The sequence below is a fragment of the Callorhinus ursinus genome, unplaced genomic scaffold (assembly GCF_003265705.2).
Source record: "Callorhinus ursinus isolate GAN/ISIS: 27379988/994484 unplaced genomic scaffold, GSC_fseal_2.0 scaffold67, whole genome shotgun sequence".
Taxonomy (NCBI): Eukaryota; Metazoa; Chordata; class Mammalia; order Carnivora; family Otariidae; genus Callorhinus; species Callorhinus ursinus.
Genome location: NW_027397129.1, coordinates 2,317,886 through 2,345,628, shown reverse-complemented (window position 1 = coordinate 2,345,628; position 27,743 = coordinate 2,317,886). Strand labels below are relative to the sequence as shown.

At 34.5% G+C, this 27,743-nt stretch overlaps 1 protein-coding gene across 6 annotated transcripts in view; it reads right to left on the bottom strand.

Annotated features, from left to right (window-relative positions):
- DIAPH2 (diaphanous related formin 2) overlaps positions 1 to 27,743 on the bottom strand; it is a 949,436-nt gene that overhangs the window by 690,341 nt on the left and 231,352 nt on the right. For all 6 annotated transcript variants that reach the window (XM_073885915.1, XM_025876973.2, XM_073885914.1 and 3 more), the window contains 4 exons: positions 14,675 to 14,749; positions 14,517 to 14,586; positions 10,021 to 10,157; positions 8,187 to 8,295 (listed from right to left, as the gene is read on the bottom strand). In XM_073885915.1, the coding sequence (XP_073742016.1) occupies positions 8,187 to 8,295; positions 10,021 to 10,157; positions 14,517 to 14,586; positions 14,675 to 14,749 (391 nt within the window). The remainder of the gene's footprint in view (positions 1 to 8,186; positions 8,296 to 10,020; positions 10,158 to 14,516; positions 14,587 to 14,674; positions 14,750 to 27,743) is intronic.

Here is a 27,743-nt window from a genome sequence, read left to right as displayed (position 1 = left end):
ACACACACACACACACACACACACACACACACACACACACACACACACACGAGAGCTATGCTGTTCAGTACAGAGCCATTAGTCACAAGGCAAATTTAGCTTAATTACAATTACGAACATGAAAAATTCAGTTGCTCAGTCTCACCAGCAACAGTTCAAGTGTTCAACAGCCACATGTGTCTACTGGCTACCATACTGGAGAGCACAAATATAGGATACTGCAAAGTTTGATTGGATAGCACTGCACTGGAGACTTTAATGAAAAAGGCTTCTGGCCTACTATCTAAAACCACAAAACTCATTCCCAAATAATGAAAGTTTGAAAACTGGCATGTTCAACTTCCAAGTATATAAATCTTTAAGATCATGATTATCTGCTTACGATGTAAAATGAATCTGCTTTCAAAAAAAAAAAAAAAATCCAACCCCAGAGATGGAAAACAAAGAATCGTGTGATTTTAAAGCACAGTACTATTTAAAAGTATCAAATACTCTGGGGTTCAATGTGCTCCTTTAAAGAAACCGAAAACCTAGAAAGATTAGTTGATTTGCCCAAGATCATATAGCTAATAATAAGCCATAAAGATAAGACAAGAACTTGTATCTCACGACTTTTAGTTTTGTATTCATTCTACAACACTACAATGTACAAATCTGGTATTACTGAATAACATTTTTCCCTCTACTGGAAAGAAAACAAGTGCCCTTGAATTGAATATGACAAAGTCCATTCTCCAGATTCTTTCTGTTGCTTGGTTTCTTTATAATAGCTTTAAGTTTCAAAACAGTCTGCCATATCTGTTTTAAATACAGGTTCCATGAGAATTAAAATTTAAAATTCACAATAAGTCAGTGAATTTTCTCCATTGTTAATAAATATGCTAGGCTAGGACCAAAATTTTGATTTCTAACCACTAAAAACAGTTTCTTTATTTGCATTTCAATGATCTCCATTTCTACATGACAAATGTATATGCTGCCAAATAAATGCATAAATATATATTAAAAAACACCAACACTGTGCATGTGATAAAGCATCCAATAATTTGTACAATGTGTAAGTATATACTAAACTAAATTACTATCAGTTTTTCCATCACATTATGATCATTCCTTTACTACAACACTATATTATCTCTCTACAATAATCATCTACATTCTTTAGTCACAGGATGCTATTGTTCTCATCCTGGTGTATGGGTGTGATGCAGTGTGAAATATCACAAAAGATACTATAAACATTCTAAAGGCAAGGCTCTGTATTTGTTTAGGGTTTTCTGTATAACTTCTAATTGTCCTCAATAAAATGATTAAAATATAATGGGTAAATGGTAATTAAATATCTTAAATTTTCTTGGCATGAGACATATCATTACCAAAAAAATTTTATTCAGTTTCTTACCTAAGTGGTAGAGAGGGGAACTATTTTAACATGAAATATCTTCATAAAATTATTGGGAAAATGCTAAAACCTTTTATTTATTTTAACTTATCAGCTCTAAAAACTATACAAGCATCTATTAATCTGTTTGATCACAATTCAAAGAGCTATACAGTACAATAATTGCTAACTCCAGGGCATTCTCAGACAGATTATCCATATTGCCATTAGCTGTGACAAAGTGTGCTTTTAAAATTTTATTGACACTGTAACACACTTGACCTTATTAAATACTTTGTTGACATTAACAAGGTCTTTCTTTATCTTAGCCCATCAGGAGTTAGGAAAAAAGATGGCTTAAGTCAAATAAGTACCAAGGAAGATACAAACATACAGAGTAAGTTAATTAAGTCAAATCAAGAAGGATTCCAGGCAGGATGAAGTCATGTATAAAGGTATGGAGGTAGAAGGATAAAACAGCATAAAATGTTCAGGAAACTGAGCACAGTTACGACTGGACCAAAAAGTATAAGTAGAAGAGTGGTGAAATATGAGGCTACAGAGAAAACAAGAATCAGATGATGAAGTATTTTGTGTAGACTAAGTCTACACTTTAATCCTAGAGGCTATGGGAAGACTCTTGGATTTGAAGCAGTGATGTGACAAGAACTGCATTTCAGAAGTATAAGTCTACGGAAGATGATTTAAAGGGGGCTAGAATGAAGGCGAGAAGTTATTTAAAAGTCCAGGAAAATGGTAAAATAATGAGACATGACAATGCACTGAAACAAAGAATTGGCAGCAGGGGTGGAAGGAAAGGGATACCATACTAATGAAGGAAAGAACAACACTAAGAAAGTAGAATTGGTAGGATATGGTAACTGAAGGAATACGGTGAAAGGAGAAAGAGTAGATTCAAAGATGACTATTACGTTTCTGGTTTATGCAACTTGGTGGATAATGCTAAAGTTAACCAGGATTGGGAATACAAAAACAAAGTCAGGTTAAGATTGGAGAGGGGATTGGGGCGCCTGGGTGGCTCAGTTGGTTAAGCGTCTGCCTTCGGCTCAGGTCATGATCCCAGGGTCCTGGGATCGAGCCCCCCATTGGGCTCCCTGCTCAGTGGGGAGCCTGCTTCTCCCTCTCCCTCTGCCTGACACTGCCTACTTGTGCTCTCTATCTCTCTGTCAAATAAATAAATAAAATCTTAAAAAAAAAAATTGGAGAGGGGATTGGAGTAGGAAGGAGAAGGATGAAGAAAAGGAAAATAAGTAGCATTAAGGACAACACTGAATTTGAAATTCAGTCAGGAGACAGCTGAATATATGGGGTGAATTAAAAGGATTTGAAAAAGAAGAGTACATAGAAATTCATCACAAAGAAGTGCTAGATGGAAGTCATAGGATGGATGTGGCTATCTAAGAACAATGTACAGAATGAGCAAAACAAAGAACCAAAGAACTAAGGATCAAGCTCTTAGAAAGCAGTATATTTAAGGACCAAGCATAGAGACAGAAAATTTAAAATGTAAAATATAGGTAAAAGAAAAACAAGGGGAGTTTAGTATCATGGAAGTTGAGGAAGGAGAGAGCTTTGTTAGGAATGATCAATAGTGTCACATGGTGCTGGAGAAGCCAATATGACAACTTAAAAAGGGTCTTGTTTTTTATATTATGGAGGTCACTAGTGACCCTCCATTACAAAAAAAAGTTTGACAGTTACTCAACTTTGAAAGAGATATAAAATGAAAGGCACCCTTCTTTAAGTCAGAAGTTACTTTTGTAAATACTTGATGAATATATTGTACAAATATACCTATACAACCCCCAATTATACTAATTCTACTTTTAAAATGGTCATAATATAAAACTGTCAATAAATAGAAAAAGTTTCCTTAGTGATATCAGGTATTCATTCAACACTTACTATTTAACACACTCATTTATTTTTCCACAAATTTTCTCCTTATTCATAAGCTGTAGCTCCTTGTTTTATTTTAAATGTACTGGAACTAACATGATAAATATTTATCCAAGGCTACTTCCTCATATGTGATGGTATGAGCGCACTAATAGCTAATGCTTAGAGTAAAATCTCAATACTTGAAAACCACTATGAAAAGATAATCAAGCTACAAAGAATCAGTCCATATACCTGACAGTTTGTCTATGTAAGCATCAACACTTGTTTTTGCACAAAACACTTTCAGAAATGAATTAGATAATTCCCACATTCTTAAACAAAATATCCTAGATATAACTGTTTTCTTGCTAACTCAGGGGTGTGATGAAATATGTGTTAGTGAGCTATGATGTAACACAGAGATGCCTTCAGGAGCTACTGAGGTATGTATGGCTACTTGCTTAGTTAGTAAGAGGAGGTATCATGTAGTGGTTAAGAGCATGTACTCTGGAGCCAGACTCCCTAGTGTCTAATATCTGGGCTTTTGCCTCCAAATTATATTGTGACCCTTGGGAAGTTATTTAACCTCTATGAGCCTATTTACTCATCTACAAAATGGGGATACTACAACTTTCTCATAGAATTGCTATGGAGTTCAGAATGAGGTAACATATGTAAAGTACTGGAACATCGGTACATGACTTATAAATGCTATCTTTAATTTCTTATTTTTGTGATGCCTCTAAGACATCTAGTTAAGCATTTGGACATAGAGGTTTGAATAGAGATGAACAGGTTTGAATTACATGGACTTATAATTATGGGGAATTGCTAGAATATAGCTGGATGCTAAAACTAGAGAACCAATTGAGGATATTTATGAGGAAGATAAAATATATGTGTGTGTCTATGTATGTAAATGTACATATGTATGTCTAAACAAAAATAATACTAGAAGAGTGCCAAGGATAGACCAGAGAAAACAGAACATCCAAGAAGAGAAGAAACACATGAAAAAGAGAAAAGACAAAAGTAGTCAGAGAGCAAGGAGAGAATGGAGCCCATAAAGCCAAAGGTAGTAAAATTTTCAAGGAGGGAGGTGATTAATAGTGCCAAATGATGAGGATTAGAAAAAGGCCATTGGATTTTGAAATTAGAGGATCACTATCAACCCTTTTAAGAACTGTGAAAATGTTGAGTTGTAAAAGGTAATTTAGGAAATACAGAAAACAAGTATAGATGATTCTTTTAGAGAGTAGGACTATAAAATAAAAAAGGAAGATGAGAGGCTAGTTTGAAGATTAAGAAAGATCAAAAGGTGTTGTAGTATGGGTCAGAACTGAGAATGCTATTAAGCTGAAGGGAAGTCAATTAAGATAGAGCATATGAAGATATATGATTTATTGTCTATCTGTTTCTTGAACTATTGAAGATAATGAAAATCCTATCACATGGACAAAATTTCACTTGAAAGATGAGCTAGAAAACCTCTGTGAGAAGTTAATAACCTGTTTTAAAATAAAAAAAGAGAAAAAATACATATAGTTGTTATTTAAAAATATAATTAGTGCTGTATTTTAACAGAATTACCTTTTCTATTTCTGTAATACCCTGAGACTTCTCAAAATGTTATAGTCTCAGGAAGTAATTCTGTTAAAATACAGCACTAATTTTATTTTTTAAACAACAAATTCCAACTTTTGATTTTCACTCTGTATTCTGAATATATTTTTGAACTTTTAGATGATATTTTTCAAATCACATGAAATAGTCCTAATAAATAAACCCACGTCACAATTCTTATAAGTCATAGGCTCTGTATATAACAAATTACTAATTTTTAACTCATCAAAATAGGATATTTCAAATTATGATTTGCATATGTTTGCATCTATAATCAGTATTCAACAATTTCTTGAATATCTAGCAAGATGCTTATAATTCTTCTATATGCTACCTGTCAACAATTTGCTACTTTATCATTCTATTCAGTCCAACTTCTTGAAGGCTAACAATTGTCATTCCTACCCCATTTGTTGGGGTGGACTACTCTGTGGAGGGGTGTCATTTTAAAGGTCAGAAAATGCAGTATACAAATGTTGCATCAAAAAGACCTGGCTTCAAATTACAGTTCTACCCCTCAATAGCTGTGTGATTTTAAGTGAGTCATTTGAGCGAGTAATGAAAACTTTGAATATATCTAAAATACTTACTTTCTCTTAAACAAACATTGCAAGACAAGTACAAACTCCTACAAATGACTGAATGCCAGTGAAATTTAGTTGGGTAAACCCAACTATAAGGAACAAGAACAAAGATTTAAAGAACTCATCTAAAAAGTAGTTTTCAAATCTTTCAGTAGAGATATTAAAAATTTTTGAGATAAATTTTATAATAAGTATATTATACAAAGGAAAAAAGTGATGTAGGAAACAAAGGCAAAAGAAAAATTAAATTTCCTTACTACTTGCAGCCCATTCACAAGTCCTTAAAGCAGGCTGAGTGACATTCCTCTAGGAACTCAGCTGCCAGGAGGTTAATACTTTGCTAAAGTCAGAAGGCAATCTTAACTGACCCCCAGAATGCTGTAAGTCTACTTTAAAATATAAAAATTCCTTTGGAAACTTCCTTTATCTCTACCCCCTCCAAGATACATGTTGACAATCATCACCCAGGCATATGACCCACTGATATACATCTGAAGGGTCTCATGACTAAGGTTTTATCAGACAGTAATAAATGACCTTTTCCTAACAACAGCTAGCCCCTTCAAGGTCCTGGAAATCTTGCTTCCAAAATTCCTTAGAGATTATGCTATCCCCCAACTTGAAAGTATATAATGGGCCACTCCCCTCAAGACCCCAGTGGAGGTCTTCCTGCCCAGGGGTCCTGTCCCCTTGCTTTAATAAAATCACCTTTTTGCACCAAAGACATAAAGAATTCTTTTTTGGCCATCAGGCTTTGAACCCTAATATCTTTCCTACATGAACAGTAGAAGGAAATATCCCAACTATTAAAAATGTAATACATTAGACATAAAAGACAAACTGTAAAAGTTTATCCAAAATGAACATCACAGTTGGAGAAGTAACAATTAACAAAGATCCTTAAATATTTAAAGACAGATTACAGTTTTCATAACACTACAACATTCTCTTTGGATAAGCTAATTCATATATCTGCTGAAGTTTCAAACTTTTGCAAAAAAAAAATACTAATACCTTATAACACAATAAAAAAGAAAATAATTGTTTTACATCAGATAAGAAATTTTAACATTTAAACACTCACTACTAAATAATTTGATAAAATTAAATGTGGAACCATCTTCTCTTTGAGGAGAGAACAGAAGGGAAGCTAAGGACAAAGCACAAGCTGACACCCCACAAACCCCCCTCCCCCACTCCCAGGTGGGATAGGTGTGACATTCCTCAGGCACTCCTGGCTGCCCTAAAGCTAAGGGAAGGAAAAACAAGTGGTTAACTTATAGAGATTGCAGTCCTGCAAGACAAGAGTCTCCCTCAGTTTACAGAAGTCTTACTGATTTACAAGAAAAAAGCATTCTTATCAATAACCTAACTTCCAGAAGGAAATGCAGATAAAATTAAATGTCCTTATCACCAGCAGCCCAGTGACAAATACTTGGGGCAGGCAGAGTGTAATGTTCCTCCAAGGAAGCTCCCAACTGTCCTAAAGTTCAAGCCTTGCTAGAGGAAAAAACACCTTTAACTTGACAATGGCAAGGCCTCCAGTATCTTGTAGGTCCTCTTTAGCATATGAAATTTCTTTTGAAAACCTGACTTTTCCTTATCTCCCCCACTCCCAAGTATATAATCAGCCACCACTCACAACCCCAACGCAGCAGGTCTTTCCGCCCATGGGTATTGTCCCCGTACTTTAATAAAACCACCATTTTGCACCAAAGGTGTCACAAGAATTCAAACCCACCAAACCTCACCTATATTCCAAAACTACCTCATTTTTGTTGAATGATACTACAGGAGTTAAAAAATAATTCAAAAAAGAGTCCCCCATGGTACATTAAATGGTAAACAAAAGAAAAAGATGCGCATTGAAGACCAAAAACCTGGTGTCAAATTCTTACTCTACCACTTACAAGCTGTGTCAGCTTAGACAAGTTATCCAGTTTCAATAAGCCTATCCATCTTATAAACAAAATGGAGATGATAACAGTGCCTGCACAGCTGGGCTGTTGTGAGAACTTAATCAGATAATATATGTAAATTAAAATGCTCAGCCCATGATCTCATACCATAAATACAGCCAATAAATATGAGTTCTCATCACTCAAGAACAAAGTTATCTTTCATAAAATGGGTCATTTCATGAAACCATCTAAGAAAAGATACTGAATTTTGTCATTTTCTAAATAAGACATTTAGGCTGTGTATACACAGAGCCATGAGACAGACTCTGACCAAAGAATTGCAATTCAGTCCCCACCCTATTCTGGTGAGTCAGACTTCTGAATATTGTGTGAATGGCATAAAGATATGCTTAGATTTCCTAAATTTCTACTATAAGCCCAAAGATTTCATCAACATCTGTTAGGATAATACTACTGGCTAAACTGCTTACCCTGTTGTTCTGATTATTGGTAAAGCTTTAATTCCCATGGTTTATTTTATTATTTACTAAATTTCTTCCAAATATTAATGATAATCATACCATATTAATAATAATCAGAAGTACTTTTCCTAATTTTAAACAAACTGTTATTCTAACAGATAAAATTTTTAGCTTTTATAAATGACAAGCAATAGGAAGAATTTCATTTTTATGTTTCATTCTCTTTAAATAATAGCTAAGAAGGAGTTGGCAGCAGACAAAATGAGTAGTTTAAATATAACCCCAGAAGCAACTTAAGACAAAACCAACTCACCTGTAATTGCAAAGCTTCATGATTTTCTAATCCTTCCACAATTGGTGAAAATCGTTCCCTATTATTTCTTTCTGCTGCAGTAGTTATAGCCCCTAAAAGTTTATCTAGACTATAGAGGGGTAAAAAAAATTAGATATGAGAAATCCATCTTACACACACATTATGAATATGGGTTATCTGTTTCTTTCAGTCTTATTTCCTTTCTGGCATTTGATGTTTATTAGAGACCACTACACTTTAAGAGTTGTGTTCCTATACACATATTTCTACAAGTCAAATATTGACAGCTTTAAATAATTTTAGGGCATCAAAGTGAAAATTCAATTATTTAAAAAAATGAAAATTCAATTAAAAAACCTTGAGGAAAATAAATTTCCTGGGTAACATTCTTTAAGATATTTAGTTGATAAACACTGAAATTTAAAATTCCAGGTTTGGTATTTCATGTGTTAGCATAAATATTAATAATCATTTAAGCATAATGACATCTACAATTATTAAAATTTTATTCACATGTAAACAGATTGATTTTATAATAAAGTACTAGAAAGAACAAGTACATTTGAAAGACCTTAAAAAAATCAACATTCTTTCAAAAGGAACAAGAAAGAAAAACTGAAAAAGAAAGTCTAGGCAATTAGAGAAGCATCTATAATTATCTAGCACAAGAAAACTATTTACATAAACAAAAATATTGGAAACTATTGCTATACAGTGTCTGAATCAAATTAACCTCTATGTAGTATACTGTGCTTATCAAACTGTAGCTACAACTATAACAAATATACCAGAATAGGTTGTATTATATGAATTAAGTATTGAAAATCCGATTGACAAGAAAAATATTTTTTACTCATGTATAAACTGATTTTTCTACAAAACCTAAGAAAATCTTACTTTTGCATATGTTATTTCATTCTTAGTTTGTTCTAAGATAAGACTTAATGCTCTCTGATATTTTTGTTTAGTGTTTGGCTTTTGGTCTCTAACGACACTAAGCAGCATTAAGCAATATCTCATTTTATTCTGATAGGTATGAAAAAGTCACTGTATTAGGATATTCTTAAATCTTTACATGGCCCTATTCTGATTCAAATTGAAATTATTACTGTCACACACAATGTCAAAGAAATATTTTAGTATGTGATCCCCCTAGCAGATATTTCACTCTTTATCACAATGGTTCCATACTAACTAGGCTTATTAATGACATCAAATCAGAAATTTTGCTTCTCAGCCAATATTATTTCCATAAGAAGGTATGAACTAAGGTACATTCAGCAACAATCTGTTAAAATTAACACATACATGCACTCTGAATAAATGCAAACAGTCTTTTTGTTCTTTCTTTTTAAAAGGTTAGTTTACTTTATACATAATTCATTTTTTCACTTATTACAGTAGGATACAGTAAAATACTACTTTAAATAACAAAACAAAAGCATCTAGTCAATTCAGTGAGTTAAAGAAGTCAAATTTTGTGATGTGCACATATGGGGGATGTGTGTGTGTGTGTGTGTGTGTGTGTGTATGTCTGTGTATTGAGCCCATTTTCTAATGATTACTTTACACCTAGATAAAATTCTATTAATTCATTTTACAGTGAAATGAACTTTGAAGAATTTCTCATTAGGGGTCTATCTATTTAAATCTGTTTCAAAAAAATTTTAAAAATGCTGAAATGTAAATAGATAAGATAAAATGCCAATAAATTATTTTCTAAAAGGTGATAATATTTTCATGCAAGTTATCTAATGAAAAACACAAAATACGTAATTTTAATTTTGCAAGTGCCATTTTCTTTGAGTTAACATAATAATATAGCAATACTTACATGTTCTCTTCTCCAACAATGCAAATAGCAGAAAGTATTTTTACTATTTCAGTCATCATGTTGGGTTGTTTGGGATCAATTGCTCTTGCCAATAGCAAAAGACTCCTTTCATCTCCTAGAATCCTTTGCAATCCAAACTAAAGAAAAAAAAAAGAATCTTCATTCAAAATGTATTTGTAACACATCTTTAATTTAAAAAGCAACTTATCTTGTTCTTCTAAAAACCTATACGTCCACAATGAGGTTCTACCTAATTATATGAAATCTTTTCAAATGCAGTTACTTATCTTTGTTTTTTTATTTTAAATGACTATATCTTGGAGTTTTTTCCCCTTGATCAGATATGATCTACATTAGCCTGCCTAAAAACTCCATAAAGATTTGAGAGAAATATGTGAACAATCAGTATTTCTTCAACAAAGAAAAACATGTAAAGTACATACTGATATGATTTTTTTTAAGATTTTATTTATTTATTTGACAGAGAGAGAGAGCCAGCATACTAGCAGGGGGAGCTGTAGAGAGAGCAGGAGAAGCAGGCTCCCCACTAAGCAGGGAGCCCATCTTGGGCTGATCATGACCTGAGCCAAAGACAAACTCTTAACCGACTGAGCCACCCAGTCATCCCCTGATATGATTTTCTTAAGTAATTCTACTTATGTCATTGGATCTTCCTGGAGACATCTGGAATCCATTGTTAAATTCTCCAATATATTTGTGTGGAAAATTAAACTGAACAAAAAGGGTAAAATGTTGTAAAGCTCTTTTGTATACTACATGTCAGTTAAAGAAGCAATAAACCTCTGAATAGGTTTTCCCATACCATCTATTATCCTGCCCCTTTGAGAAGCTGTGCTGCATTACAAAAGCTATGAACCCAGGTAAATGGTACCTGGGTTTTCTTAAGTGTCACAGTGAACTAGGCAGAGGAGACATCATTTTGCATTTGTTTTCTAGGCTTGAATACAACCACAGAAGTGTGCATTATAACAATGAATAGGTAAACAAATGTTTAAAAAAGGCTAAAACTTGGATTTTCACTATATTTAGAAGGTATTTTCTTTGATCTTTGTCCCACAAAGTATTTCTCAGATTTCTTATGAAATGCTTGCTTCTTTATAAAATTTTAACAGTAAAAATCCAACATTTCATCAGATCAAAATTGTCATTTGAAGCTTGACTTTTAGTTAAGTACCAAATATATGATTATTTTCATGGTGCCTAATTTAACTTCCAAAAGAATTTGAGGCGAGAAGGGGAACATAGCTAAAGTTCTTAAATGTAATTTTACCAGAGGTCACAATAAATAATATATACAGAGATAAGGCAAATAAAAAAAATAGAAGAGACAAGATTAAAAAGAAGCAAAGAGAACAGAATGGACAAGCATGTATAAAGATGGCCAGTAGATACTAAATAGCAAAGAAAATAAGTGAAAAATGTATGTGTAAAACTAAGAGACAGAGGTTTACCATGGAATTACCAAACTTAAAACAACAGCTTTAAAAATCAAATAGACTGAGAGTAAAATTATTTAAATTTTCAAATTTTCCTTTATAAGTTAAAAGTAGTTTCTAGTACATAGGGACATACTAAAAATAAAAATGAAATAAACAATGAAAAACCATAAATCTAAACATAAGAGCAATATTACAGCAATGGAAGTTAAGAGGCAATGCTTTGCTTTTGATCCTATTATGATCCTATTATTACATGTTTTGTATAAAGAAAAAGAGTTTTGTTTTATTTATTTTATTTGTCAGGGCGGGGGAGCAGCAGCAGAAGGAGAGGGAGAAGCAGGCTCCCCGTTGAGCAGGGAGCCCGACGCGGGGTTCGATCCCAGGACCCTGGAACCATGACCCCAGCCGAAGGCAGACACTCAACCGACTGAGCCACTCAGGCGCCCCAGGAAGAGTTTTTGAAGAAGGTAATCTAAATTCCTTGGAGCCAACAAATGTGAAATTTAAGTAATTTCAGATGAAAGTTTCATGCTTTATGACAATTTATTCCAACATGAAGTGGACATATCACTACATATTTTTTTAAAAATGTTGAATGTATACTACATGCCTATTGTTTCCCATGCCTATAATTTAAAAGATTAACCATTTATTCATGTTCTGAGCATTTATATGCAAGATATTAACATGTCCTAACTACAGGTTAACCCTTAGTTTAGAATAATATAAGTCAAACCATCATGTTCTTCCAAACTGCCAGACTCTTAAGTAAAAGTAATTATGTATTCACATATCAGTGTATGTCCTATCAGAAAAAGGTCTACAGGAAATCTCACTACTATGACTTTCTCTATTGACTCTCTTGGTTATAGATATTTAGTAACCTGCTAAGCTATGAGAATTGACAATGCAAGTCAATAAGAATTTATTTTTTTATTTTTTTTTAAAGATCTTATTTATTTATTTGACAGACAGAGACACAGCGAGAGAGGGAACACAAGCAGGGGGAGTGGGAGAGCGAGAAGCAGGCTTCCCGCGGAGCAGGGAGCCCGATGCGGGGCTCGATCCCAGGACCCCGGGATCATGACCTGGGCCGAAGGCAGATGCCCAACCAACTGAGCCACTCAGGCGCCCGCAAGTCAATAAGAATTTAGAACAAAGGGTGCAACAGCTCATTTTACAGATGAGGGGATTGACAGCCAGAAACTTCAAGTGCTTTTCCAAAGGCCACTCAACTTAGTGGTTAAGCATGTACTGTATCTCCTGATTTCTAGTACTATACTGTTCTATTATTTCTGTTTCCCTCAACTGAAGAAAGAGATTCATCTTGAATTGTGGAGATGGAATGTTCATTAAGTGCTTTCTTGTTAAGAGATCAGATTCTGTATAATTCTGTTGCAAAACACTAAGGGCACAGAAGTTGAGAAATTCTGTATTAATAGTGATAGAAATCCTTCCAGAAGAGACTTCCAGGAACAGTGCAATTAGTATAGTCTATACAAAAGTCTTATGTCAACTAGCAAGCATCCACTCCACATGCCAAAAATCCTTTGCGGATACATGTGTGCATAATATATACATATATACAATCATATATAATCCCATGCTTAAGAAAGACTGTTTACAGATTAGACAATCTTATCACATTATTAATGTGATAAGATTGTATATATTATATTAACAGCTATATATCTGGCCAGTTTTTTGGTTATTGTTATAATTCTTTCTATTAAATACTTTGAGATTAAAACACCATCTAAAGAGAATTATACAGTTAGTGAATTAGTGGTATTTTACCTTATAGGAATATAGAGGAAATCATGTCTAATACAGTAACAAAACTGTTTATAGAAAAAATACCTATAGGGCACCTAGGTGGCTTAGTCGGTTAAGTGTCTGCCTTTAGCTCAGGTCATGATCCCAGGGTCCTGGGATGGAGTCCCTCACCGGGCTCCCCACTCTGCAGGGAATCTACTTCTCCCTCTGCTCCTCCTCCCACTCATTCTCTCAATCTTCTCTCTCTCCCTCTCAAATAAATATATAAAATCATTTAAGGGGTGCCTGGGTCACTCAATCAGTTGAGTGTCTGCCTTCAGCAAAGGTCATGATCTCCAGGTCCCGATATGGAGCCCCACACTGGGCTTCCTGCTCAGCAGGGAGTCTGCTTCTCTCTCTCTCTCTCTCTCTCCCACCCCTCCCCCCTGCCTCTCCCCACTGCTCCTTCTCTCTCTCTTAAATGAATAAAATCTTTAAAACATAAAAATAGTTTTTTAAAAAAGAAAAAGAAATAGTAACTATAACATCATAACTTGAGCACAGATTATTTTTTTGAATTAAGAGAGAGAGCGCACGTGCGTGCATGTGCACATGCGTGGAGGGAGGGGCAGCAGGGAGTGAGAGGGACGAACAGACTCTGTGCTGAGCAGGAAGCACAATGCAGGGCTCCATCTCAGAACCCTGAGATCATGACCTGCATGTAAATCAAGAGTCAGACACTTAACCAACTGAGTCACTCAGGCACCATGAGCAGATTATTTTTAGGAAAAAACCCTTGTCTAGAATTCATAAAGTCTCTAATATTGCATCTGGTATACATATACATAAAAACTCTGCAATCTTCCAGGAATGTCTTCTATGTACATTAACTCACTGATATTAATTAAACATAAAAAAGAAATCTTAACCTTATAATGTTCTTAGCAAGTAAGTCAAACCATAGCTTTGAAATTCCCTTTTCAATAAAATAAAAACACTGTAAAAAATGGTATTCAACATAAAATACTTAACCATGAAAGAAAAAAAAGTATTATCTAATTTGGCAACAGACTTATGTGCTTCCATAATTATAAAAACCTACCAATAAATATATTGTGAAGCAAAGTATATTTTAAATAATATTTTGATGAAACGTATGATGATTTGCATCATAAAGACCCTTTGAAAACCGAATAAACACCTACTATACTGTTTCATACTTTCATATACTGTTGAACAAGCTCTCACCTTTTGTGACAGGCAAAAATTACTATTACTTACCTTATTATTCATAAATGCTTTGAGGCACTGAATAAGTTTATACTGATTCTTCTTGTCTATATTTTCTTGCCTGAATAAAGGGGAAATAAACATGTTATGTTGTGCTTAAAAATTTTTTTAATTTCCCCTTCAGTGATATTTTTCATGTTTATTCTTACTGTTTCTTGTCCAGAAGCTTTTCCAGCACATCCAGTAAGAGTCCAAGACCTTCATGGCCAAAGTTGTTAACCCAGCTATGAAACAAACAAAAAATATGTAGAAATAAGTTTGTATATTTAAAACATTAAGTATCCAAAATGAAATGTTAATTTTCAAATCTGAAAATCCTGTCTTTATATCGATTGTCATTTTTTTTCCTTCTTCCATTACATTAAGTATTGTTTCTATGAAGATGACTCAAGAGATCTTTACCTCAATGCCAGACTTCTCTTCACATTTTAGATTGCCCATTCCACAGTACTGCTTTGGTTGTTTCACCAGCATCAAATACTTAAGCTGATATATTTAAGCCAAATTTATCTTCCCCTGTGTCTCTGTTACCCTCAATCAACCCCTCTTTCACTCTTCCATACTCTGTTAATAACACCTCTATCCTTTGAATCCTTCAGACTTGAAATACTGGCATAATTTTTTGATCCCCATCTCTTTCACCTTTGTATTTATTCTGTCATTGATTTAACAGATATTTATTGATACCTACTAAGTACCAGCCATGTTCTAGGTGATAGAGATATAACAGGCAACAAAACTAACCCTTTACCCTCATGTAGCTTACTATCTACAAAGAGGGAGACATATGATAAATAGATAAGTATATAATAAAATGTCAGTGCTTTAGTGCCATGAAAAAAATTCAACTTTGGTAAATCAAATAATGAATGCCAGGATGTGATTTTTTTAATGTGTAGTCAGGGAAGATTATTTGATAAGGTGGCATCTGAACAGAGTCTTCAAGGAAGTGAGGACTTTCACAGTAGAAGGATTAAGGACCAATCGAGTACTCAAGTGGTAGCTAGTATGCTTGATATATTCCAAGAACTATAAGGAGACATATGTGGCTGCAGCAGAATAAGCAGGCTTGGAAAAATGGCAGGAAATGAAGTCCCAAGTGTGATAAAAGGCTGGAAGACTGATCATGTAGAGCTTGGTTTGACTCTGTCATCCAGTCATGAATATTCTACTTCTAGGAAGACTCCCACACATTTCTTCTCCCTTCCCTTTCACTGATTCTGCTAACATTCCAGTTTAGCTCCACTTACCTTTTCTTTAATGTGCCAGGGTCTTCCAACTAGGATCTCTACAGCTTCATTCTTTTCTTTTATTCATTTTACAAAAAGCTGGATTAGATTGCACTTAACCAGTCATATGTCCAAAAATTATCTCTAGACTACCTAACACATTTCAAGTCCCTCAACCAAACATTCTGATCTAGCTTCAACCTACCTTTTCAGCTACTTAAAAAATGGCTCAAATACTCAGAACCAATTGCATCCACAATATATATGGAACCTAATGTTAAACAAGTTCTGCTTTAATTTCCATAGTGGAAATGAGAAAAAAATAATATGGCAGTGTAATGATAATTGGCAGCAAGCTACTATTCAGTTCAGGCATGCAATCAACTAGCACAATGAACTATTTTCTCTAAAGACTCTCCATAATCAGTGGGGTGGTGGTGGAAGAAAGGAAGGACCATCATCTCTAAGCATAATATGTCAGCAGGTATCAGTAAAGCACAATACACCCTAAGAGCAACCTTAAAATAATGGGAATTATTATTTTTTTAAAGATTTTATTTTTTTATTTGAGAGCAAGAAAGAGAGAGCATGAGCAGGGTAGAGAGGTAGAGGGAGACGGAGAAGCAGGCTCCCCACTGAGCAGAGAGCCTAACGCAGGACTCAATCCCAGGACCCTGGGATCATGATCTGAGCCAAAGGCAGACACTTAACCAACTGAGCTACCCAGGTGCCCCAAAATAATGGGAATTCTGAATAAATCTGTATAAACAGCTCTTGGTATCTGCTTCAGCATTCAGGAAGATAAAATAATCTATGATTTCCTTAAATTTAACATTTATAAATTGTTTTTTTAAGATTCTAAATTTTACTCATCTTCTTTTTATACCCAGCAGTATTAAAACCATTAGTTATTTCTTTCTAGGTCTAGGAAAGTGGTATAAAAACATGATTTATATTTGTTCACTTAAAATTGTCACCCACACATCCCAGACTTCCTCAAATTGTTCAGTTTATGACACTTCGGTTTCACTCAGTAAAAATTACGATTGGTCTGAAAAAAAATAGGATACAATCATGAAACCTAAGAGTGAGAAGTCAGGGCTTATTTATTAAAAAACTAGGCAGTGAAAAGTCTTAACAGAATATTTTAGGCCAATGGGCAAAAGAGGCCTAGTTAGAGTCTTCAGGCTCTCTACTTAAAAGAGAGTAGAGAGAATGGGAGTCCCAAAGGAACCTGTTACTAAAGGGATAAAGTAATTATATAGCATGACGACACTCAATAGGTTAAAAGGAAGGGATGCAGCTAACCGTACCTTTTTTTTTTTTTTTTTTTTTCCTTTTTCTCTTGCCAGCACCATTTTTCTTTCAGGCACTAAATACTTTGTGGCCTCTAACCAAACGCTATTTTCTCTTTCTCCCAGTCTTTCTTTCTCTGTCTCTCTCTCTCTCTATATATATATATATACACACACACACATATACACACACATATATATTCATTTTACCCAATACAAAAGTGGTCATGAATTGATGAAGCAGTTAAAAACAATGTTGGCTACTTTACGTAGGTTAAGAATTCTGATACTACAACACCTGAAAGAAGCATAAATCAGTAGTTCTCAAGATAATCACCCTAAACCAGCAGCATCAGCAACATCAACATCAGCTGGGAACCTATCAGAAGTACAAATCCTTGCCCCCTCTCCAGCAACCCCCCACCAGACCTACTGAATCAGTAACTCTAAAGATGTGGCACAGCAATTTGTGTTTTAATGAGACCTCCAGGTGATTCTAATACTCAATCATGTTTGAGAACCACTGACATGGAACACTGCCCTTCTCAGGCAGGACTCAGACTAAAAATTCAAGGTTCCTTTATACACCCTCACAACCATACTGCGAACTCCCTCCACCACAGGACAGAGATCAGGAATTTAGTCCAAGCAAGTATATTTGTTATTTTACAGAGTATGCAAATTCCAGCTGAGTTATTCTGTACTAATTGGAATATCTAGAGGTATAAATATACAGTTGATGAGTCGATTTAGTATCTGCCTCAGAGATTGCAAATAGAGACATAAATTTTCTGTAGTCTCTCAGCCCCAAAATAAGAAATTGCTATTTATCATGGACCCTAAATTTATAAGAGACATAGAAGCAGCACAGGATAATAAAGAACCAAACAGAATAAAAAATGGGGAAGGAGAATGATCTCTTATAATTCCCATAACCACTCTGAAACATAAGGTTTTTTTCCTTTCTTTTTTACTGAAATAAGATTTACATATAGTAAAATTCATCCTTCTGACAAATGTATAGTCATGGAACCTCCAATAAAAAAAGATATACAACATTTCCATCACTCCAAAATATTCCCTCATTCCTTTTTACAGTCAATATCTTTTCCATACTCCCAACACCCTGGCAACATTTATCTGATGTGTCACCCTAGTTTTGCTTTTTCTAGAACATCATTAAAAATGGAATTATAGGGTGCCTGGGTGGCTCAGTTGGTTAAGCGACTGCCTTCGGCTCAGGTCATGATCCCGGAGTCCTGGGATCGAGTCCCACATCAGGCTCCCGGCTCAGCGGGGAGCCTGCTTCTCCCTCTGACCTTCTCTCCTCTCATGCTGTTTCTCTCTCTCTCTCTCTCTCTCTCTCTCTCAAATAAATAAATAAAATCTTTTAAAAAAATTTTAAAAAAATGGAATCATACAGTATGCACGTTTTGTGTCTAGCTTCTTTCACTTAGCATAAATATTATGATATTAACCATTTTGTTGCATCTATCAGTAGTCCATTCCTTCTAATTGTATGGATATACCACAGTTTTTTTTTATCCATTCATCAGTTGATGAATGTCTTGGTTGTTTCCAGGTTTTGATGATTATGAAATAAAACGCTATAAACATTCACATGTGTTTGTGTAAGTATATATTTTCGTTTTACTGGGAAAATAACAAGGGGTGGAATTCCTGAGTCTCATGCTAAGTATGTGTTTCACTTTTTAAGAAACTGTTTTCCAAAGTGGTTATCCAATTTGGCATTCTTTCAGCAAAGTGTAATAGCTCCACTTAATCCAAATCCTTCCCAACATTTCACACTATCAAAATTTTTTTAAAGAGAGAGAGAGTGCACACATGCGTGCCCATGAGTGGGGGAGGGCCAAAGGGAGAGGGAGACAGAGAATCTTAAGCCGGCTTTATGCCCAGTGCAGAGTCCAATGTGGCGCTCAATCTCATGACCCTGAAATCATGACCTGAGCCAAAATCAAGTCAGACACTTAACCAACTGAGCCACCCAGGCGCCCCTCACTCTGTCAAATATTTTTTTTTAACTTTAGCCATTCTGAAAACTGTTTCCAGATAAACTGAGAAGCAAAGTAGTAAAGTAACTTGCCAAACATCACTCAACAAGTATCAGTTCTAGGGTTCACATGTCTAAATCCAAAGCCCATACTTATTTCAACCATACCACTAGAAATTACTAATAGGACCAGAAAAGGATTTTCTATAAAAACATCTACTTATGGCTCCACCAATATTTCACTGAAGAAGAATTAGTGGTTAGTTCCAGAACTGCATTGAGATTCTATCTATCTATCTGTCTATCCTATATACATGTGTGTATATATATATATCTTACATCTATATTATATCTATGTCTAAACACACAAACATATGCTCTGCTTTATTTAACAGCTTACTTCATTCATTTAGGCGTGATAAGTATTTTCAGTCCATGCTTTTATTGAATTTTAAAGTTCTAAGCTTTATAAGAAATCTACTAAATACTGTTAAGGAAAGGAATCTGGAGACTCCAACTAAAACTTCCAAATGAGATTTAGATAAGGCAGCTTATTGAAAAGAGTAAGGCCAGAATGTAGCTTATACTGTTTATTTTTTTGGATGAGCTAGTTTACAATCTCACATTTTAGATATTAACATATTGATGATTTTATGTTATTAAGTTACCTAAGTCAAAGAGTTGTCTTGACACACTATACGTATAAGATAATGTTTGTTGCCATTACTTGTGAGGGTGCCAGGTGTAACAAATAAACCAACAAACAAAAAGAGTAGAAAGACCAGTCAGGACGATTCATTTATAAGTGAGCAAGAGGTCAGGATTAGATCTGAAGAATGAAAAAGCCAGGAAGATTATCTGGGGAGCAAGAGAACAAACATGCAATAGGGCAGTATCTTCTGAACTTAAGTATAAAAGGTGTGGCTATATCCATCAGGGAGTCCAACATCTAGTCCCCTGCTCAAGAAATTAAAAATTAAAGACCCTTCCTCAAGCTTATTCAAAGATCAGAAAAATATCCCACCATCCATCAATGGAACATGCTGTAAGACCTCATAGTGGCATGTTCAAATGTATAAGTTTTAGAAAAAGACAGATCTAGGATCCAATCGCAACTCTACCATATTCTAGTTGTGTTATTTTTGATCAATTACTTAAACTCTCTGAGTCTATTTTGTCATCCTCAAAATAGGGATGAAAATAGTACCTATACCCCGTATGGTCTTTGTGACTATTAAATGAAATAATGTACATGAAACAACATAGTGAAGCCTGTATTAAACTTCTGAATGTGTTAAAAACCAAAAACTTCATTGCTCTTTGAATGTTCTAGTCCAAATTATAGTATGAATTTTAGGCATAAAAGACTCATTTTCAATAATATAAAAACTTAATAACATTTCATCATTCATTTATTGAAAAGCAGTTTAATTGCTATGAAATATGTAGAGGAATCTAAACAGACACTAGACTTTTTCCATTGATGGATTTTAAAAAAAAAGATTTCATAATTTAAATATTTGATGGGGTGCCTAGCTGGCTCAGTTGGAAAAGCATGCAACACTTGATCTCAGGGTCATGAGTTTGAGCCCCACATTTGGTGTAGAGATTAAATAATTTTTTGAAATTTTTAAAATACATTAATATTTGATACTCATATTACCTCACATGTTTAACTTGTTACTATTCAACTTTGCATATATTTATTTTTCATTATATTTAGTGCTGGCTAATTCACATTGGAGCAGACATGGAAATTACAATGGTAAGAGGAAAGGGAGTATGGAGACAGTGCATCTATTTATAGTTCATGCATAATCCTGACAAGGAATTATATCAAAATATATTAAGATTTAAAACAGAAATCTATCCCAAGCCTCCACAACTTCTGAGGTCCTTGTTTTTTAAAGGTCCCACTTATACTAATCAGCATGATTAAAGGGGGAAAAAACATTTAATAAATAGAGGATTCCAAGAGAAAGCAAGATTCTCCCCACTTCTAGCTCTACAGGTCAAAAAAAAGTAAGGAAAACTCTATAAATGTACCTATTGTATGACAGAATGAAATTCTGCTCTCTCACACATACAAGTAAAGGAGAACCCTTCACAATTTCCCAAAACTTCAACCTTCGATATATAAATTGGAGATTCAGAGATGGAATTATTTAGTTACAGTTCATATAAATATAACTTAAAAGCAAAGACTTAGTGGGTGGATGAGTTCAGTACATTCTACACATTACAGACATAATAAGAAATAGTGACTGCACTTATATTGATGAATAGATTGTCCAGATTCATGTAGGTCTTTCAAAAGGGTTAATGCTAAAATTACAAAGTTCCATCCTGAGTCCCATAAGCTTTAAAGGCAGTTGGTCTCATGTGAAGGAGTCCAATATTAGTCATGTCATCCCTTTATCAGTTTGTGCAGTGCTAAAGGCTAATATAAAGAGTTACCTGTTCTGTACAAAGGATTTTATTTCTCTCTAATGGCGTCCTATTCCCATGTGTAATACTACAACCCAAATCACTGGAATATCAATAAAATGAATGATAGCTTGGAGTTTCTTGAGGGAATTCAGAATGGTAAAATTACAAGACATGAAACAACTAATTCCAAGGGTTGTAGAGACATTAAAGATGATTGTAAATAGTGTGTACACATTTTAATAGCAGGAAACATCTCATTTTATTTTTTAACTTAAAATCAATTTAATTAACATATACTGTATTATTAGTTTCAGAGGTAGAATTTAGTGATTCATCAGTTGCATACAACACCCAGTGTTCAGTACCCTCCTTAATGCCCATCATCCGTTACCCCATCCCCCCACCCACCTCCCCTCCAGCAACTCTCAGTTTGAGAAACACCTCATTTTAATATCAATGTTTCCAAAGTAATGTTTTTTAATGCAATTAAAACCAAACTTTAGTTATATGCACTTATGAGAAAGAAAAAGAGCACCAAGGTGATAAAGACCAATGTACTACCCAAAGCAAACATTATCATACATTTAGTCCATGAATCAATAATCTCCAAACAGTAGCCAAGAAGAAGTATTTTTAACATTTTTAAAGGATATTTGTTCAATGAAATCAACTTCATAAATAATTCCACTATCAATATATACATCTATTAAAAAATAAAATGTTAAAAACAAAAACATGGACTTGTATATGCTATGACTGTCTTGGCCTTAATTCAATAAAAACATACATATCCACTTAGATTTGTCTACATGAAAGTAAATATGATAGACTTGAGCACTTGAATGTCCTTGTAAATATTCATCATAGTAGATTAGTACATAAACTATCTCTGCCCAATTTTAATTATTAGATGTAGTACTGCCATTTGCAGACATCTGTGCATATGACATTCACTGACCACTTATTTCACCTGATTTATAGAAAGGCAGACTATGTTAATTTTCCAGCTCTGCCTCTCCATGGTTTAGACTTCAATGTTGAGCTAGACTATAATTTCCTTTGAAAACACCAAAAAAAAATTCCATCTTTCTCTCTATACTCTGTTATTAACTTAAAAAGGGTTTTACCTGGCTGCATTTATTCTCTCTATCAGGTCTCACTAGGAAGGTTCTGCTATTTCACAGTACTCACACATTTTCTAAGAGTTCCTCACAAAAGAGGAAATGTGTTCTCTTTCTAGTTGTTTACATTACATAAAAACAAACTTCTTACACGTTTAGAACAAATTGTAAATGTCTGAATTACATATAAAAATCTCCTGAGGGAAAATAAAAATTCTCTCTCAAAAGATAAAAATTCCTTATTCATTAAAATCAATTTAAGATCTCGGGCACCTGGGTGGCTCAGTTGGTTAAGCGACTGCCTTCGGCTCGGGTCATGATCCCAGAGTTCCAGAATCGAGTCCCACATCAGGCTCCCTGCTCAGCAGGGAGCCTGCTTCTCCCTCTGACCCAACCCCCTCTCTTGTGCTCTCTCTCAAATAAATAAATAAATCTTTAAAAAAAAATAAATAAATAAATAAAATCAATTTAAGATCTCAAAATTACTTTGGAGATGGTCAAAATGGCTTAAATCCAAATCTATTAAATTTATCAACAGGTTATAGAACAAAGAATATTTTCTTCCCCATCCCCCTTCAAAAGTTATTGTTAGAAACACATGAGAGATCATCTTATCCCACAGTAATGATGAAAATAAAATTTGCAAATAATGTGAATGAAAATGAAAATTGAGTCTTCAATCAAAGAGAAGGGGAAAGAACATTGCAAATATTCAAGCAAAAGCTAGTCATATTTCAAATTCTCTTCATATATTTGAAATTGCAAACATATTAGGACACTTACTAAAGTCACCTTCTTAGTAATATCACCAGTCAAACTTATAATAAAATGTTAACTTCCACAAGAAAACTGTATTGGCTTATTTTCCTAAGCTAAGTAATACATTAAAATTCTGTCCTATGCACTCCATTGGACATCCAGTTAATTTTAGTTTAGTGGAATTTTGTTAAAATGAATTTACTCTAGGAAATCACATTCCTAATCTATAAACCCTGAAAATTAAACAGAGTTGACATCAAGTTTAACTGTTGCAAATAAAGTAAGAAGTTCTTTGAATATAAGAAAGAAAAGAGAGATATTAGCAAATACCACCCATACATTTACTTTTTTCCCAAGCCAATTTGCATATTACAGTGAGTTGCAGAGAGGTTAAATGAATTTTCTTTCATGGTAACAGGGATAAGGAGAGTTGAAGGGTAATTGCTATTTGATGACTGAACAACAAGAATGTTAACAGTCCTTCCCACCTATGAGTTGCAGTCCCAAAAACATAGAATTAAAGACTCATTATAGAGTGTGATTGCTGCATAAAAAAAAAAAATCAAAGAAATTTAATGCTCACAAATATATATATATATATATATATTTTTTTTTTGTACAGGATAACTGCACCGAAACTAAAAAGAACAATTTCTTTGGATCCTCATTGTGGATATCAAAAAACTCTTAACAAGTTCAAATATTTTGTTGTCTCAGAATGTAATCTGTATATGGTGATTAACATAACAATAAAAAAATTTTTAAAAAGAATGTAATCTGTAATGGTAACCACTCTGGTCTTTTCTTATTTTTATATAATTTAAAATCCCTTTCCCCTAAAACTGAGAAAGACACAATGGAAATTATGTGTGTATCTGTGTGCACACATGCACGTGTTAGCCATGGTTAAATATCTTAATATATCCAACTTTAACAATTTTTTTTCAAAACATAATCATTGAACAATGAATAGTCAAAATCTTTGTTTTTTTTAGGATTTTATTTATTTATTTGAGAGTGAGAGAGCAAGAGAGCACAAGCTGGGGAGAGGGAGAAGCAAGCTCCTGGGCTCCATCCCAGGATCATGACCAGAGCCAAAAGCAGCCACTTAAATGACTGAGCAACCCAGGCACCCCGAATAGTCAAATCTTAAATAACATCACATTAAACAACTTGGAAACTGTTAAGGCTTATCTGAGAAATATTAAGCCAGGGGCACCTGGGTGACTCAGTCGTTAAGCGTCTGCCTTCGGATCAGGTCATGATCCCAGGGTCCTGGGATTGGGCCCCATATCTGGCTCCCCGCTCAGTGGGGAGCCTGCTTCTCCCTCTCCCACTCCCCCTGCTTGTGTTCCCTCTCTCGCTGTGTCTCTCTCTGTCAAATAAATAAAATCTTAAAAAAAAAAAGAAACATTAAGCCAAACATACTCATGATTTGTTCTCTTCTACAGTGACATAAACAATCTAAATCAGATAACAAAATAAAAGTGATAAACATGTACATGCACATAGATAAAACCTATTTTATAGGACTATAATACAGTATAAAGTTCCCAAGAGATATTAGCCTTCTACCATATTTGACCTGGCCTGAATTCATTTTCAGACAAATCTAGAAATATTGCTACTCCTAAAATATATACATTTATGCTTGATAAGTCTTTCAGAACATATAAATTCTTTTGAAAAAAAGCAAAATGTTTTAATTGCTGAAGTAACTTTGGCCTTCTTCAAAATTGCCCAGATTTCCTGTTCACAATTGGAAAAGTTAAAAAACATAACAAACATTAACAATTTAAATTAACAACACTGTTTTGTCTTCATTTTAAAAACAAACCTCCATGAAAGAACAGGCCATGATAAGAATAGCTTTACTGGTCATGAAATCATGCTACCTCATTTCAGCTCCTTTATTTTACAAATAAAGAAACTAAAAAATTTTAGTTATACATCTTGTGTCATAGCTTGTTAATGGCAAAAACATGACCGGAATCCAGCATTTTTCTCTCTCACTTTTTTTTTTAAGATTTTTATTTATTTGAGAGAGAGAGAGCAAGCACGAGTGGGGGATGGAGAGAAGGGGAAGAGGGAAAGGGAGAAGCAGACTCCCAGACTCCCTGTGCAGCAGGGAGCCTGATGTGGGGAGCGATCCCAGGACCTGTAGGTCAAGAACTGAGCCAAAGGCAGATGCTTAGCTGACTGAGCCACCCAGGCACCCCTGGAATCCAGCATTTCTCAATCCTTACACACCTCTAATTCACCTGTATTACCAATATCTAATATTAAAAAAAAATCAATTAGCATTATGAGTATTGTTTTGGTTATTTTGCTTCATGAAGGAGTATCAGATAAATGTTCAAATTTATAAAAATGTCATCAATGTGTATATTCAGAAGTGAAATCAATAACAGTAAGGGTTTTTTTAATATTTATTGTGAATTCCACCACCAATGCAAGGGAAACCTTAAATAAAACATGTAGATATGTCCAAGAATATACTTTCTTTCTGCTTCCCATATACCAATAAATGTTACTTGTTTAGCATTGATATAGAGCGATATCATACTGTAACGCATTACTGTGTATTGTAGACATATAGAACTGTAAACACCCACCTGAAAAAATAAAGAAATTGTTAACTGACATTTGGTATGATACAAAATACAAATATTAGAAAGCCCCTGGAAAAAAAATGGAGCCATTCAACATTAATTTGGGAATAACAGTCCTTAGTTACCCTCATGTGCTTCCTTATCCAGCATGAATGAATTGGCCGGCAACTTTAAGATTGCTTCTTTTTTTTTTTTATTTAACCAAACAAAAACATTATTTTGAAAAGATATATCACCCCCAAGTTCACTGTAACATTATTTACAATAACAAGATACGGAAGCAACCCAGTGTCCATCAATAGCAAACACATAAAGAAGATATGGTTACAGGGGCGCCTGGTGGCTCAGTTGTTAAGCGTCTGCCTTCACCTCAGGTTGTGATCTCAGGGTCCTGGGATAGAGCCCCACATCGGGCTACCTGCTCAGCTGGAAGCCTGCTCCTCCCTCTCCCACTCCCCCTGCTTGTGTTCCCTCTCACACTATCTCTCTCTCTGTCAATTAAATAAATAAAAATAAAATCTTAAAAAAAAAAGAAGATATGGTTACATATATGGAGTGGAATATTACTCAGCCATAATAAAGAGTAAGATCTTGCCACTTGCCACAACATGGATGGATCTAAAGGGCATTCTGATAAGTGAAATAAGTCAGAGAAAGACAAATACCATACAATTTCCCTTACATGTGAATTGAAAAAATGAAACAAACAGAAACCAGACTCAAATACAGCAAACTGAACTGGTGGTTTCCAGAGGCGAAGTAAATGAGGGGGATGGGTGAAATAGATAAAAATCCAAACTTCCAGTTAAAAACAAGTCACAAAGATGAAAAATACAGCATACGGAATAGAGTCAGTAATACTGCAATAATGTTGTTGCTTATCGTGGTAAGCAATGAGTAATGTATAGGATTGTTGAATCAATATGTTGTACAAAGAACTCCTGGTCTGTTGACAGTTTGGTGGTATGTTTTCCTTAGCCACGGAGATTAATATTTTACTCTTTTCAGAAAGCTTCTCTGATGTCTTTCCCCTCATTTCCATGTAAGGTGGATCACTTTCCAATTGTGCTTTGTCTTTGGCCAGTTTGGCTTTTCACTCTTCAATAAACTCATCCAAATTATCAGCCATTTTGCAGATATCAAGAGAGCGGGCTTGCGCTGGGGAAGACGCACAGTGCCCAAGAGAAGAACTTCATGGGCTGAAGAGGTGGCGACAGCTGCCCAACACGGGAACACTGTGACCTTTAAGATTGCTTCTGATGGAGTTCAGGACACACTACACAAAAATATGGCACCTTAGGGAGTGAGTCTTTAAAATATTAAATATCTTTAATCAGTCTTTAAAATATTAAAAAGCTTAAAATGAAGGAATCAGGAAAAACCTCATTCACTCACCTACCCTTCTTCTCTGAAAGCAGAAGCTAGATCTCCCATGTGACAGGTACCCTTCCTGTACCAAGAGGAGGGAAGATAGTCTTATCACCAGAGACAGGGAATTTGGGCCTAGAAGGCTATATGAAAAAGCTTGTTAAACTACCCTTATCCTCCTTGTTACTTCTTCATTGGGTACTACCCCTACCCCAAAACCCTTTGTCTTGTCAATTCTTTACAAACTTGCTGTTTCTTTGTATAAAAAATACAAAAACTTCCTGCTCTGGTCACTCATTTGGGTCTTCATTCTCTTGTAAAGGTACCCATGTATATGTAAACATTTAATGAAGTATATTTGTTTTTTTCAAGTTAATGATCATCAGTTTAATT